Here is a 14,726-nt window from a genome sequence, read left to right on the forward strand (position 1 = left end):
TTTATTTTATATAGAATATTAAAGTAAGTTAAGCGTTATTATTATTCTTATATTATTATTATTATTATAAAAGAATGTTATATGTTAACAATAAGTATCTTAAATAATTTAATTATAATAAATTAATCTTATTAGAGATAGTTAATAAATAGAGGAAAATTTATATTCTTCTTCTTATATAATTTTATATAGTAAATTATTTATAAGTTATTAAAGTTATAAATAATATTTTTATAAACTTAAATTAAAGTTTTTTTAATTATTATAAATAGTATTACAGTACTTAGTAGGTATTTATTAAAGTATAAATAGAATTTTTATAATATAGCGTAAACCTCTATAAATTAGATGTAGCTAGGCTTAAAGGGTAGAAGAAGGTAGGTAGTAAAGCTAGAACGGAAACCACCTCAGAGTAGGGTACGCAGTACTTTACGCCGCACACTACCTTAGGTAGGTACCTTCCGGCGTAGGTTCCTAAGGGAGGTGGGCACTATGCTACTGCGTAGGTAGCATATTGTGTACGTGACAGGGGAGCCGCTTTGACGATGGGCTGCAGATCCGACACTCGTTGGTTGACAACAACGGACAACGGGAGAGAGAGAGGACGAGTGCGAGTGCAACTCGCTGAACGGAGGAGAGGGACAAGAGGATGGGGGGAAGACCAGTAGTCGTCGCAGAAGGCGCGACAGCGAGGGGGAGCAGAACCTGGTTCGCACAGCTTGCGGCCCAGGATATGCCCAGCACGACGAAGCACAAAGACGTCGGGGACTCGGGAAAGGGCCGCCTTGTGGTGAGGTCAGCTAAGTTTGGTTTGCTTGTCGACGCTTTGCTCCAAGCGACCCAAGGTATCTAATCCACGCGTCTACCTACCTAGGTGCCTAGGTAGGCCCTCAGCTGGGCTTGAGTCTTGACAGCTGACGTCCGGTCCTGACCAGGGCCGATGGCGGCTGACGGGCGTTGTCTGCCCCAGCAGCCTGGCAAACAGCTCTGAACCAAGTCATGAACTCAAGCGCCGGAGAAAACCACAGTGGCCGTTTGCGTCGGGCTCGGTTTCTGTCAGTCTCCAATGCTCTGGTTGGTGGCGCAGACACTTCTCGGCAGGCTCCCCCGACGGCGCTGACTAGCGCATCTAATTCGTATGTATGTAGTAGGTAAGTACGGTGGTACGCTACAGGTGACTGCTTCTTCCTCACTGAGGCCCCCCGGCTGAACGATTTATTAGATGCATGCTACTGCTGATATCAACGACGGGTACTTCCGCGTCTTAAAGCGTGTGGCGTTATCTAAACACAAAACGTGCATCCGCACTTTGTCCCACCGGCAGGGGTGGCCTCTGCCTCTGGCCTAATGGCAAAGAATACCGCCGCACACACTGTATCCGTACCTAAGACTACGACAGAAGTGAGGTCCAGCGACTTATGGGGGCGCTTGACCTGCGACGCTGTGCTGCTCCAAGAGGCGTATGGCCGAGACAATTGGACTGAGACATGCGTGCCTCTCCATTCACGCGGATATCGTAGATAGCACGCTTTTCTGTCCATCTTTGATGAACATGCAGGAAACAGGCAAGGCCACGGCAAGGCAAGACCACGGCAAGCAAGATAAGACAAAACGAGACATGGCAAACCCTGAAGGTACCTACCTACCTACTCGACCAGAACCCACATTGTCACACTGTCAAGGGCCAGAGACAAAAGCAATTGTGATTGGCCATCAGCCAGCAGACAACGACGAGTCGGCCCTCCTTGGATTCGAATCCAAGAACAGATGAAAGGCAAGTCTCGCTACGTATAGATGACGGTAGGGACTTCACAGTTCGAAGAAGCTCGATGTCTTGATAGACGTCCAAGTCTAAGCTCGGGCGACACGACTCAAGAGATTCGAATACCTGGCATGCTACTAGCAATTACTGCGCAGTCTCCGTACGGATAATCGACCAACCCACAGACCAGCCCCGCCTCTCCAGAGGCACCTCAGCAGATGCGCTCTCTTGGTGCGACGATGGTGGTGACTTTTGACGGCAAATTCCTTGATCGTCCCATCACAGTTCATACTTCTCAGAGGTGGACGCCCGAAGCATTGTGGTATCCCAGCCCCTGGTTTTGAACAGTATTGTGCATGCTGTCTTGCATAGCCCGCAACGGGTGTGCAAAGTTCAGTTCAGACGCCCAGTCGAACGACAATTGAGTTGGCACCGGGTCAGGATGAAGGCCACTCGCCGCATTACCGCAGGCTCTCCAGAAGCTCAAGTAAAACCGTGCGAGGTCTCATCGTGCCTACCGTCTCCGGCTCCCTCTGCTATTGCGGAAATGTTTGACCAGGCTTCGGGCCCCCCAAGTCCAGGTCATCGGGGTTTATAACTTCGCCGTCGCCGTTGTCGAGGTTGTTCGTAGGCCAGACACACGACACTGCCGTCCCTGACAGAGACCGGAGGGTTATCCTTTACCATGACCCAGACCCGAGAGACGTCGCTCGCCGGGCATTTTTTCCGAAACGCCAAACGCTAGACGTCCAGTTCCCTGTCCGTCCATGCCCGGCTATCTTACCAAGCACACGCTCCAGCTCTAGATCGCCCATATCCGGTCTCCGGGAGAAGCGGTCCTAATTGGACTGGTCGATCACGGTGACCTGTGCCAGGGTTCCTAGACCTAGAGATGACGCACAGGAACCCTGTGATTTCATTGGTACTGTTCGTGTACACACTTTACATCCTGCAGAGACGACAACAGGGGCAGTCGAGCGCAACGATCAACAGGGACAGCGGAATGTAGTACTTAATCCGCCACAAGCCAACCCAACTTGACAAAGAATGCTCTTACGAATACCGACCTTTATCCATAGAACGCGTGACCCTTTTCCATCTCTGAACCTTGCTGTATATTGTACCTTACGCAGTGTTGTGAAGCCGAAGCCTCAGTACAAATGATCTCATCCCGCAACACCCTAGCGTTCACACTCCTCTTCTCTCGCTGACTGGCTCTTTTTGTGCTCCATTACCTATGAGCGAAATTAGCCCTGTTGCGAAGGCACTTCAGAGACAGCACGTTAACGCTCCTCAAAAACCCGCTCGTTACTTCGTATGTTTCCAACTTCACATAAATAATCACGTCCACGTTAGTGATCAATCACCGGCATCGAATGCCCTCTTCGCTGTTCAGGAATGCCGACACAATAATTCTCCACGTAAACATCCTAAACTTCATGCTTTTGCAACTCAGAGCAACGGGGTCACCCCTTCTCAAGTCGACCCAAACCTGTGGAACAACCATTACCCCACCCTCCTGCGAAAGATTCAAGAAGAACCTGGCCGAGGCACAAAAAGGAAAGAAAGAAAGACGCAGCGTATCTGACGTCGGCCATGTAGTTAGCGGAGCAAGACAAACCAATGAATGGCTCCCGGTCTCAGATGCCCGCCTCTGCAATGCCTCGGCCGAAGAAAAAGAAGCAGCATCAAGTGATTGCCCCCTCCTTCGATTTTTATTCCTCCGCCCTCCTCGATTAATGCGTCGTGAGTGGCCGTGTGGCTTTCCATGGGCAGTGCTCCTTTTGTCTACTTGTCAGACGTTGGGAAGACTTTGTGTCTATGCTGTACGCTGCTTGGTTTGGCTGAATGCGAGTCAGAGGGTCCAATTGAGGCAGAGGAGAGGCTTGCAGGGTGTGTTCGACACTCGATGCCGATCCTATGTTGCCAGGAATAGGTCCGGACATACATCCGCACAACACTACGAGGAACAGCTTGGACTACGTACGTGTCAATTACCGAGCTTGAGACTTGTCATCTATTCATTTCATTTGCTCTTCCCTCTTTGCGTCAGTCTGCACTGTACTCGTGAACTCTACCAAACAACCCTTCGCAGGGGGACTGCTGCTGTCGCCGACGGCTTTCATGAAGTACAGAAATGTCTATTCTACCGGATACGGATGATCCATCGGCCGAAGCGGGGGATCGACCCCCGCTAATTTCCGGCTGACCAGTCAGAGTTGCTCCAGTTATGCCGGCCGATGTGCCGGGACCCCGGATGAAGCTATCTCAGTCTGGCAATGCTTGCGGCCCTGCATCTGCATGTCGCCCTCCATATATGGGGTTTGCCCCTTGCGAATTAGATCACTTGTCGTTCACGTCCAGGTATTCTGTATAACTATTTTGAATACTCACTCACGTTGCCACAACCAGGTTCCTACTGGCACAGTGTCACTGTCGCTTGCACCTGTGCCTGATAACATGGAGCACATCGCGCGAGCGGGCGACTCATAATATCCAACGTGAGAAACTTCAGCTGGTGGCTCAGCTTCTGTACCGCTCATGTATAAAAATCTGGACAGTGAAACTAGCAATGTTGATGTGTCCGTATGCGGCCCTGGAGATAGGCACTTGACTGAGGGTAGAGCCTGTGGCCGGAGCAGTACAACAATCAGTCAGTGCGCCTCGAAAAGCGTTGGTATCTTATTTTCCTTTCTTCCTTTTAACTTTCCCAATCCAGTGCCGAGGCACCTATTCCCAGGCGTTACACCTCGACCATGTCTATACAACGTTGACCCAACCTGTGTGTGCAGGCTTTCTCGGTAAGCGGCTCTGTAGATTCGCAACCAGTCGGCTAACGCAGGGGCAACCATCAAAATTTCCTTACTGAGCACATGCGTGTCTTTCCCGCTTGCCTCGCCTACCCCTTTCCTCTTCCGTGGCAGAAAGCGCAAATTGACAGGAACAGATCATTGCAGGATTCACTAGCCTTCGAATAAGTTGGCCACGCCCTCAAGGCCATCTGGCGTGCCTTGCCTCGCCCCGGTGACCGCTCCGCTACGTGTAGCCGACTCGTTTGCGGGTGTCATGAACTCTTGCGCCATCTTGCTGCGATTTGATCTCTTGACTCGCCCGAAACTGCTGGTCTTGGGCAATTTCCCCTGCTCTGCAATGCTTATTCCCTTGAGGTCTTTGAGAAGGTCAAGCACAAGTGCTCGTTGCTGGCGTGTGTGGGAAGCTGGCTTCGACACGAAATCGTTCAGCTTCTCGAGATCAGCCACTTTGATGTTGGGTAGCGAAAGGAGGACATCTCTGGGCGTGCTAGTCGAAGGGCTGTAATAAACCACTATGGAGGCAATTAATGAGGCCAGGTCCTTCTGAAGGTCTACGAAGTAGGGCTCATGGAATGAGTTGATGCAAGCTTGGAGCACTTCCGATGAGATGTACTCCCTGACTGCGGAAGCTGCTTCGGAGGAAATTGGCGTCGGGTCAAGAGAGGAATCCTTTCCGCCGGCAGTGGAGTTATGGCCCTCGTGCGCAGGTACAGATTTTGGCGAGACCGGTTCCGACTGATGGAAGTCTGGAACAATAGATCGAAATACCCGTAAAATTATGCTACAGCATCGCGTGTCTCTCATCCGGATTGCGTGAGTGCAGAAGAGAAGGAGCGGCTCCACAATCGTAGACTGCATCAAGCAAAATTTCCTCAATGATGGATACCTGCGAGGTTGCTCATGACCATTTTGTGATCTTAGTAACGGAGGGTCTAAGTTCAATGTTAGTACTCCATACCGGGTTAGCGATACAGAAACACCGCCGAAAAGCCTTAGACTGCATCTCCAAGCCGAGGTACGGAACGCGTGGGCAAATCAAAGCGGGGATGTCTTTCAAGCAAAGTGAACCAAGTGGTTCAGAGGAGATTACAGGAGACTGGAACACATGGCTGAATGAAGAAAGGACAGACAGAGGCGAATCATGAGGGGTGGGAAGACACTACTTACTTCTCTTAGTGGGATCCAGGAAATCCGCCACCATGATCACGGCAGTGTAAGTGACCTGGCGCAAGATGCTTTCCGATTTCATCTCCTCGGTGAGCGCATCCCCAGCAGCGTCAATTGCTTGTTGGCGCTCCAACTTCTCCCACTCCGAGTTGATCTTTGCGTCCATCTGTTGGAAGCAAGCTGCAAGGAGTGGGGGAAGGAAGTGCTCACGTTGCTCTAGTGGGCAATCGTCCACAAGATAACGCACGAGATTCAGCAAGTTGATCTGCTGATGTGCAGAGAGATAGAAAGAATTTTGGAAAAGCGCTTGTGCAAGGGGGTTCGGCAGTTCGCTGAAGCCATAGAACTGCATCTCCAAACGGCTCATGCAGTAGATAATGGCATAGCATGTTTCTCGTATGAATCTGACGCTCCCTCTTATCGTCGAAGCGAGCCCTTCGAGAGTGTGTTTCTTGTCCATGACGCGGGCATAGAATTCATCTTTGCTGCCCTCAGAAATTCCCGCCTGCCAAAAACGATCACTGAGAACGCCGCCAACAACGGACCGCATTTCAGGGGGCAGTTCTGTCCAATTATCTGGATTGTGCGAGGCGTGGGCGTGGCTGCAGGCTTGGTCAGTGGGCTGAGCTTGAGGGATGACTGGAAATCTCACCTAAGAAATTGCAGAAGGTCGGGTAAGATGATTGGAAAGCTATCGTTCCACAAGCGATACGAGATTTGGAAGGGCGCTGAAGACTTGTCGAGCTTCTCCACGGAAAAAGAAAGAAATGATTTTGTCGGGCGAAGAGGCAACACCTGTCGTCAGGTCAGTCAATAATACGTCAAACAGGCACCTTTATCTTTACCTTTTGTCTCTCCTCTAACTCACTCTGGAGGGCCAGACCCTCTGCATCCAGCTCGCTAGAGCCCCAATCCTTGACTTCATGGACGCGATGGCTCATGAGGTATCGCTTGGCTTTGTCCAGGGCCATCAATTCGCAAAAGCCCGAGTACGATGACAGAGCGCTTTTCAATTCGTGGTTTTGCCATAGGCTTGTGACTGGCTTGATGAATCCATGCAAACGCTCAAATTGTGTTGAAGGGTCAATATTGGTGGCTCGGTGAATGATGATGAAGAGAAAGCTCTGGTAAGCAATTTGTCGTTTCTCGTCCAAGCTTCCCGAGGAAATCATGTCGTTAACCTTTGCCTCTATCTGATCATATACACCTAGCAGGTGGTCAGGGACCTTTGAGGCTAGTCGCTGCAGCTCAACCATGCTTTCGGACTGGAAATCCTTGATCGCCTCGTTAAAGGCCCGGTGCTCTGGGCGAGGAGCTGGCCATGTCATGAGAATGTGTTCAAGGACTTTGAGCATGAATCCTGGATTCCTGTCGAGAGCTGTGGTAGAGAAAGCAACCAGCAATTGTAGCACTCTCTTCCGAATCAGAGGGTCCTCAAAGTTCATTTCAAGGAGTTTGCTGCACCAGGACTCCAGATCTCTCTCCAGAGCAGCGCGCTGTTGTTCCTGTCATCTATAAGCTGGGTGTCGTCTTTCCCGTCACTATTTACTCACGTAGTCTGGCATGCTCTGTTGAGTAGCGCTTGCTCTCCACTTCATGTAGCCTTTCAGCGCCGCCTCGATGACTGTGAATTGTGCATCAACGCGCAGAACAGGCATTGAATGCTTAATGTACTTGGACACTACAAAAATTAGCCGTCCCATATCCGTCAAAGTGGTTCAGATACATCTATTAACGTACCGTCCATCGGTGGGTGACCGTCATATAGATGCTGCAAGACTTGCTCGGCTTGGCCAAGAATATGGTAAACCGCGTCGGAAAGCTTCAGTTGTACAATTGTTTCAATGACCTGTGTGCTGAACCTTCTGTAATTGCCGAGAAAAGCATGTCGTTCCGGGACGGTATCAGTATCTTCCATCAGGAAGAGGAAGGTTGGGTCTTGAGTGTCTTCCGGCAGGTTCTCAAAACGGATTAGGCGGGAACCACAGACCTCGAGCAGTGGCCCAACGAGATGAGTATTGGCTGGGCTCTGTCCGATGAGTCTGTTGTTGAGTAGCCGCGTCCACGTAGCTAACACGGGTATGGCGATGATCAGACTTGGGCTTTGCACCGTTAGAAGCAGCAAATTGAGGAACCCGTTTACGTCCGAAGTTGTCGGAATCGCGGAAAATCTTCGGTCGAGATAGTTGCCCAAGAGGGACAGCATCTACACCAGATCAATAAATGTAATCTAATCGTCTCAAACAACGACTTGCCTCGGAAAACTTTTTACCGAATTGGTACTTGTCCTCGTCAATGTCGTCTACATCAACGGCCGACCACTCGAAGAGCCGCTTCAAGAGGTCTACTGAGCTGGCATCATACATGGGCGCAACGAGTTCCTTGAACTCTTGTTCGGTGAAGTTTGAACGGGAGTAAAGTGCATGTAAGGCCTCCAGAGATGCCTATTGCCGGTTAGCTGTCCCATGTTCTCTTCCCCTCGAGTGTGCGTAATCATGCAGCGTTCAAGTACCTTCTGAATAGACACTTCGGGTGTCGCAAGGGCTCTGCACATGACAGGCACGCAATTGGCCACGGCAACAGCCTTGGGTATGGCCCAGGGCATCAGAGAGTGGAAAACGGACAAGGATTTGACAGCACAAGACCGAACTTGGTCGTTGTTCTGAGCATCCCCTTGAAGGCACTGACTGAGAAATTCGGATACCCGGCTTAGCCAACCTTCTTCCCCATATCGCACCTCGGGGCCAGCAGTCCTGTTCGGGAAAGCCTCTCTGAGGACTGTGGCTGGAGTAAAAATCTCGACACAGCTCCTGCTGAGCACTCCTTCGCGCATGGCGACCACGGCATCGTCGCCATTGAAGACTTCGTCGGAGAGTGTCTCCAAGACGAACAGAACGAGCTCTTTGTGAACAGCAGAATCAGGAATTTGCCATAAGCGAAGCAAAAGCTCATCCATGTCCATCCACTCGGCGCCCCATGATCTCTTGCCAACTTCAACCCATAATTGAGCCGTCTTATTTCTGATGTATAGGGGATCGTCCTTCGACAGGCTGCGACAGAGCTCCAGCATCCAACCACGGAGGGTAGAAGACTGGTGCTCGCTATAATCGGCCCATCTGTGCTTGATCGCATGCTCAAGAAGGGAAAGGGCATAATGGCGCACAACGGGTGACTGGGACTTGTCGGAGGCAAGGGTAAAACCGTGGAATGGAGCTTCGTCTATGCCTTTAATATTTTCGAGGAAGACCTGCGCGTCTCGACGGGAGTCATTGGACGAGTAAGGGTTGTGTATAGCCTCGAGGGCCTGGTGGATCTGTGATATTATGTCGGAATTCGCGCCGTTCATGGAGGTGGTATTCTGCGCCAAGCCGGCCGCGCCATTGGCGGCCTGTCCGTCCATGACAGCTGGAGTGGTCGACAGTAGGGTAGGCAGACGCCTGCAGAAGCTGCTTCTTCAGCAGATGACTCGGTCTTGGTTCATACGGCGGATGTTGTTCAGGCCAGACCCGGAAGGTGGAGGACGAGGAAGTGGCGGGAGAATGCGATATAGAGGGAATGCAGGTTTCGGTGAGAATGCTGCCCAAGACGCGAAGAGCGGCAGTTAGCGAAGGTTGAGAGTGGTGTTAAAAGGGCCGGGCGGCGTGGACAAGGCGCGGACACAGAACCAAGGCATGAGCCTTGCAGCGCGAGTGAGTGTAACTTACCTTGGGCAGATAAGGGCGTCTTCAAGGCACCCGGGCAGACTAGTTTTGTTCTCCGCGTTCCTCAATACCAGCTGCGCCCAACTTTTGCTCACTCCGTGGATAGGCGCTTGATGGGAGAGACAGCGTCGAGCGAATGTGACAGCAAATCAGGTTAGACGGAAAAGAGAGAAGCAGTATATACCTCTGCCAGTGGAAACAAGCGCGGACAATCGTGTCGATTGGCGAGGCAGGAATACCGGAAGTTGCAAGAATATGGAGTAGATGCAGTAGCAACAGCGAACGTGCTTTGCATCATCAAAAACCAAGCCAGAGCAGCAGTGCAACGCAGAGCACCTCAGGTACCTAGGTAGTGTACCTACCATCCGTCACTTAGCGGTCGTGTTCTCGGGCCGGGGCACCAATGCGAACCGTGTGCACTACGTGGTGCCTACCTACTTAGGTACCTTAGGTGATAGGTAAGGTATGGTGGGTAGGTAGGTAGGCAGCTTCTTCCATGGATTACATAAGGTAAGGTAAGATACGCACATCGGCATTGCAGTGGAGACGTTCGGCCCAAAGCCTGCTGCATCGCGTGAGCGTTGACCTGTCGCGCTTCTCTCTTCAGAACTACCTCTACCAAGTCCGCTTTGCCAGTTTAGGCATATCAAGGCAAGGCCGTCTCCCACAAGCACAATCTCTTATCGTAGAAGCTCGTCGACACACAAATCAAACGCCCGTCCCCAGAGACTGGACCGCAGTCACTGCCATAGTTCATGCTCTGGTGCTCATCAAATCTTGCGAGAACCCCAATCTCCCAGTCCCCGCCGTGCAGAGGCCCCTTGAGCTCTACAACCTTTGCACCGGCGTGCATACAAGAGGCTAGGATCCTGGCGCAACAATGTCCAGCATCCTCTCGGATATCAATCAATTTCAGCCTCCAGACGCCACCTCCTAGGTTCTTCTCGCCCAGATGCTGAAACTTGCGAAGGCCATACGTCTCGTGTGGAGGTTGTATAGCAAGAATTCGCATCGAATCATCATAGCTTCCCGTGACCACAATTCTCGCGCCGTCTGCTAAACGCATCGGAATTGGAAGAATGGCTGTCACCCCGGCGCCATGGCCGCTGATGTTAAGAGGAGGATATTGGAGGCTCACCGCCACATCTGAGTCTTCCCCCCCAGACTTTTTGTCCGCGCATGAAGCATATCGCAAAGCAGAGTCGTCCCCACCCGAGTACACGATGAAAGGGTCGCTCTGGGCATCACCGCCTGCAACACCAAGCTGGCTTTCATTTGGCTCTGGCGGGCAAAATGCCACCGTCCAGGCCTCCAAAGAGTGTGTCATGACAGTCGTGACACTTCCCTCGATGATTTGCCATGAATCATCGAGACGTAAGACTCGCACCTCGCCCGCGGATGTTGTGAGAGCAATCAATGAAGGATTATGGGGACTCCATACACCCGAAAGGAAGAGAACCCCTTCAGGAGTGTTGGCGATCGTGCTTGTCGCCAGGTGCTTCAGCGGCTCAGATGCATCTGTGCCTGGATCCAAACGAAAGATAGACAGCGTACCGGTGCTGGAGACGACAGCCAGGATATCCTGCGCACCAGACAGGGGGCAGAAGTGGAGGTCCAAGATTGCCGAAGGATGGGAGATAGTTTGGACGTAATGCCTAGAAGGGTCAGATAAGTGGCGTGGCTGCGTGTTTCTGAATGACTTACACGGCTCCGTTGTCAAGTCGAAAGATGATGAGACTGCCACTGCGATTTTGCGGTTTCTTTCCGGTCAAGGCCTCGTTGTCTTCCGACTCTGTATAGCCTGGCCCGTCCTTGATGAGGTTGTACGTGCCGACAACAAGGTATGTCGGGTGCGAGGGGCACCATTCTATGCAGCTTGGAGGGAGGTCCAATGTGAGAGTTTGCGTTGACACAACGCTATGGGCCATTTTCTTATTCTTCTTTCTCACACTCTGTCAGGTATGGTTCCCTGGTTTTTTGTGGGTATAGGGAAGAAAAGCAAGGGAAGGAACGAGGACGAGGTTAGAAAAAGAAAGGAGAGGGGGGGAAGAAAAAGAAAGGCCAAAGACCATCAGCTCGTGGTTTGCTTGCTCTGTGGCCAGGAGTAATTTGCAGATTTTGTGTGAAGATTCGCCGTGGTCAAAAAGCACCTAGGAGGCGAGAGAGCCTAATCCCACCTAGGTAGGTCCATAGGTAAGTAATAACCTAAGGTAAGGTAAGGTACCTACCTAGGTAGGTACCCGATCCGCCTACCCATGGCCACTCCCGGCCGCCGGTCGTTGCGTTCCGGGAAATTCGGAAGGATCCCGCTTTTCGTCCACAGGTTGCCTGCCGGAATTGGCGCCGCGTAGTCGGATCGGCTGCTCCAACCCTTCCAGAAATGGTGGTATCAGACCAGCCTCCCTTTCTGGAGAACATTTCACAGTCTTATCCTACCTTCGCCCACCCCTTCCATTGCTTCCAATTCTCTGTGACAGCATTAGGTTAGAGCATTGGGTTACCTTGAGGTACATGAATGGTCACCGCATTTGAGAAACCGCCGATTCGCCCTTAGAAGCACATCCCTCCCTCGCCTCGCCTGAGTATTCGCCATAAAACGGCCACTGCCATACAACTCTTTGCCCTCCAGACCCTTTGTCGAAATACTGCCGTTTCGTACTTTGCTTCGAAGCCCTCGCCTGCGAAGCAGCGATGGACTCGGAGGAGTCGGACTTTTACGGTTTGTGCCGAGAACCCGTTAATGCCTGCTCTGGACTGACTGTTTGCCAGGAGACGAGGATGTTATTGAAGGGCTAGAGGCCCGCGTCAATTCATTCAATGTCGCCCAATGGTGGGAGGAGACGAGGGCGGTCCAACTCAACCGGAGAGCCAAGGCGGAGCCAACGGACAGCACCAAGCTGCATAACCCATACGTAGGTGTACCGTATGCGTGGCAACTAACCGAGACCGTCAGTGATTTCCTCAATCGCCTTCCTCCCGAGACAACTGAGGGCACTGCCGAGGTTCCCTGGATTTTCATCTGTAACCCGTTCATTCCTCGGAAGAACAGGTTTCTCGCACAAAACCAGTTCAGCAAAGGCAATGAGGATGAAGCTCCAGAAGAGGATGGATCACAGCTCAACACCTTAGTTGAAGGAGGCACCGAGAGGTTGCGCATTCTGCGCAGCTTTGTTGACGGCATCCACAGGACGAAAAAGTCTGCGACAGCAAAGCTGTTAGAGATCAACCACGAGAAGAAGCAGGCAGTCAAGGACGTCCTATCTCTCGCGCATGCGTGCAAAGTTAGGTCTGGGAAGGTAAGCAACCTGTGCTTTCCCGTTTCATCAGATAAAACTGCTGACGAACAGCTTCAATGAACAGTGGCTTCTTTTTTGTTCGCCTCGAGACGTGAATGAGGTATGGGCGATCATTGCCAGGGCCACGGCAAACAACGAGCTTGGCATCGCTGCTAAAGTGGCACCAAGACAAGACGCAACCGGCCGCAAAGATCGAATGATTGCTGTTTACACTGCCGATTTCAACGATGTCACAGACGTGATGAGGGTGTTGCGTCGGCTCCGGGAGCTGAAAGTGGTGGAGGCGATGGGACGGCCTATCTATTATAAGCCGGGTTTGTCGCATCAATTACCCATTCTCTTCCAGTGATGCGGTGCTGACATGTCGTAGACGCCTTTACATACATTGGGGTTGCCCACGGGAACCAGTGGGATATCAAAGCATCCATTCACAGTTCTCTAGATATCATGCCCAAGCAATAGTCTAAATGGGGAGAATAATGAACAGATCGACCTTGCGCAATCTTCGAAGACCACACAGAGCGTTCCTGAGAAAAGTGCGAAGACCTGTGGGCAATCATGATGGATTATGCTCGAGCGGTCGTGGTATATTACTTGTTGCGTTTACAATTCTGAAATCGGCCGTCTTGCAATTCGAACCGTGGCCATGAATATCGTGAGCAGGAGCTCTTCGTATGTCTTGCCATACACACCAGAACCATTTGAATACAGCCATACCCTCGTTGCATTGTGAATGCTACCACCGCACGTTGCGAACAAATGCATGCTTTCGTTTCCAAGCCACCGCTGTGCCGCCTGTCATGGTCTACCCCGAACCTTCGCCACCAGTATCCATCCATGTCCGACCAACGTCGCTCTATGCTGTGGCTGTCCATCTAACCAATGGATGCCCCCCATGCTAAGGGAAAGAAGAAATCGTCACCGCAACTCAAGCAGCAGCTGAAGCTGGCTGTAACGTGTGCGCGAGCCATGTATATTTGTCTTGATAACATTTCAAAACGTGGCAACCAGTCGTCGCGAGCCGGAGTCCGTTCCTCCCAATCAAGAATAATGGTTGTCAAAGTCCTCGATAACGGCGTCAGGGTCAATGGACTTGAGAAGAAGGACCAAACGGTATGCGCTGTTGCCGTTGAGATAGTATCTGTGCAATTTCTTTGAGCGCAAGAAGCCCAGACGCTCGTATAGACGCATGGCCTGGGTATTTGTCTCCTCTGTTTCCAGAACAATCTCATCGGCATTACGCTCGGCCATGGCATCAATGGCACGTTTCACCAGGGCAGTGGCGATGCCTTTGCCTCGGAACGGCGAAGCGACAGCGAGCATGGCAATGTAACCTCGGCGCGTCGGTGGTGAGTGAGATGAGTGAAGCTCTAACTTGCAGACAATGACGCCGATGAGGGATGAGTCGACTGGATTCAGAGCCTAGGCAGCAATTAGTTCTAATCGGAGGAGAAGCTTATTTGTCAAGACAGATGCGGACCATGAAGCACAAGTGCCCCCATTGGTAGAGGAAATACCGATAGACATAGATGCTGTACGGTTCGCTCAAATCCTTTGCTATCAGAGAACGTATGGCGGGTAGGTACTTCGCTTCCAGACCATGTTCATACTGTATATAATGCAAGTCTCCCGGGGGGATGCTGATTTTGGAAGCATCCATGGTGCATCTATCGGGCAGTCTCTGGGGGAGATGGGAGCGTTGATGAATAATGGGGTGGAAGAAATGAGGACGGAAGATTTCGAGGGTCGAACTCGGACCAGCAAATGCGCAGAGATGCTCAACTCATGACAAGACGATGAGGTAGAGACTGAAAACGACAGCGAAACCGTTTCGGATTAATGCTGCGATTACGGAAAAAGAAGCGGCACTGCCGCGCGCGAGGAATGAAGAGGATAAAGCGGCCGATTCGCACGACACGGTCGCGAATTGTGCGTTTGCAGGTTGACTTGATTTGAGCTGACTGGCGGCGTGGGAGGATAGGTGAGA

General features: G+C 51.5%; 4 protein-coding genes across 4 annotated transcripts; 1 reads left to right on the plus strand and 3 right to left on the minus strand.

The window, feature by feature from the left end:
* Positions 1-4,725: 4,725 nt before the first annotated feature.
* On the minus strand, positions 4,726-9,142 carry GCG54_00004486 (Protein MSN5; the record flags this gene model as incomplete). The annotated part of the gene is made up of 10 exons (XM_045404535.1): positions 4,726-5,491; positions 5,556-5,625; positions 5,743-6,344; positions 6,395-6,537; positions 6,588-7,247; positions 7,296-7,423; positions 7,483-7,784; positions 7,840-7,948; positions 8,015-8,186; positions 8,255-9,142. 10 exons carry the CDS (start codon positions 9,140-9,142, stop codon positions 4,726-4,728), a joined length of 3,840 nt encoding a protein of 1,279 aa, XP_045265319.1.
* A 947-nt stretch (positions 9,143-10,089) lies between these two features.
* GCG54_00004487 (uncharacterized protein) lies at positions 10,090-11,371 on the minus strand (the record flags this gene model as incomplete). Its single annotated transcript, XM_045404536.1, has 2 exons — positions 10,090-11,098; positions 11,148-11,371. 2 exons carry the CDS (start codon positions 11,369-11,371, stop codon positions 10,090-10,092), a joined length of 1,233 nt encoding a protein of 410 aa, XP_045265320.1.
* Positions 11,372-12,134: 763 nt separating this feature from the next.
* Positions 12,135-13,201, plus strand: GCG54_00004488 (uncharacterized protein; the record flags this gene model as incomplete). Its single annotated transcript, XM_045404537.1, has 4 exons — positions 12,135-12,162; positions 12,213-12,739; positions 12,771-13,053; positions 13,110-13,201. 4 exons carry the CDS (start codon positions 12,135-12,137, stop codon positions 13,199-13,201), a joined length of 930 nt encoding a protein of 309 aa, XP_045265321.1.
* A 579-nt stretch (positions 13,202-13,780) lies between these two features.
* GCG54_00004489 (N-alpha-acetyltransferase 30) lies at positions 13,781-14,399 on the minus strand (the record flags this gene model as incomplete). Its single annotated transcript, XM_045404538.1, has 2 exons — positions 13,781-14,161; positions 14,220-14,399. 2 exons carry the CDS (start codon positions 14,397-14,399, stop codon positions 13,781-13,783), a joined length of 561 nt encoding a protein of 186 aa, XP_045265322.1.
* Between the last annotated feature and the right edge of the window lie 327 nt (positions 14,400-14,726).

Source organism: Colletotrichum gloeosporioides, assembly GCF_011800055.1.
Source record: "Colletotrichum gloeosporioides strain Lc1 chromosome Unknown consensus_37, whole genome shotgun sequence".
Classification (NCBI taxonomy): domain Eukaryota; kingdom Fungi; phylum Ascomycota; class Sordariomycetes; order Glomerellales; family Glomerellaceae; genus Colletotrichum; species Colletotrichum gloeosporioides.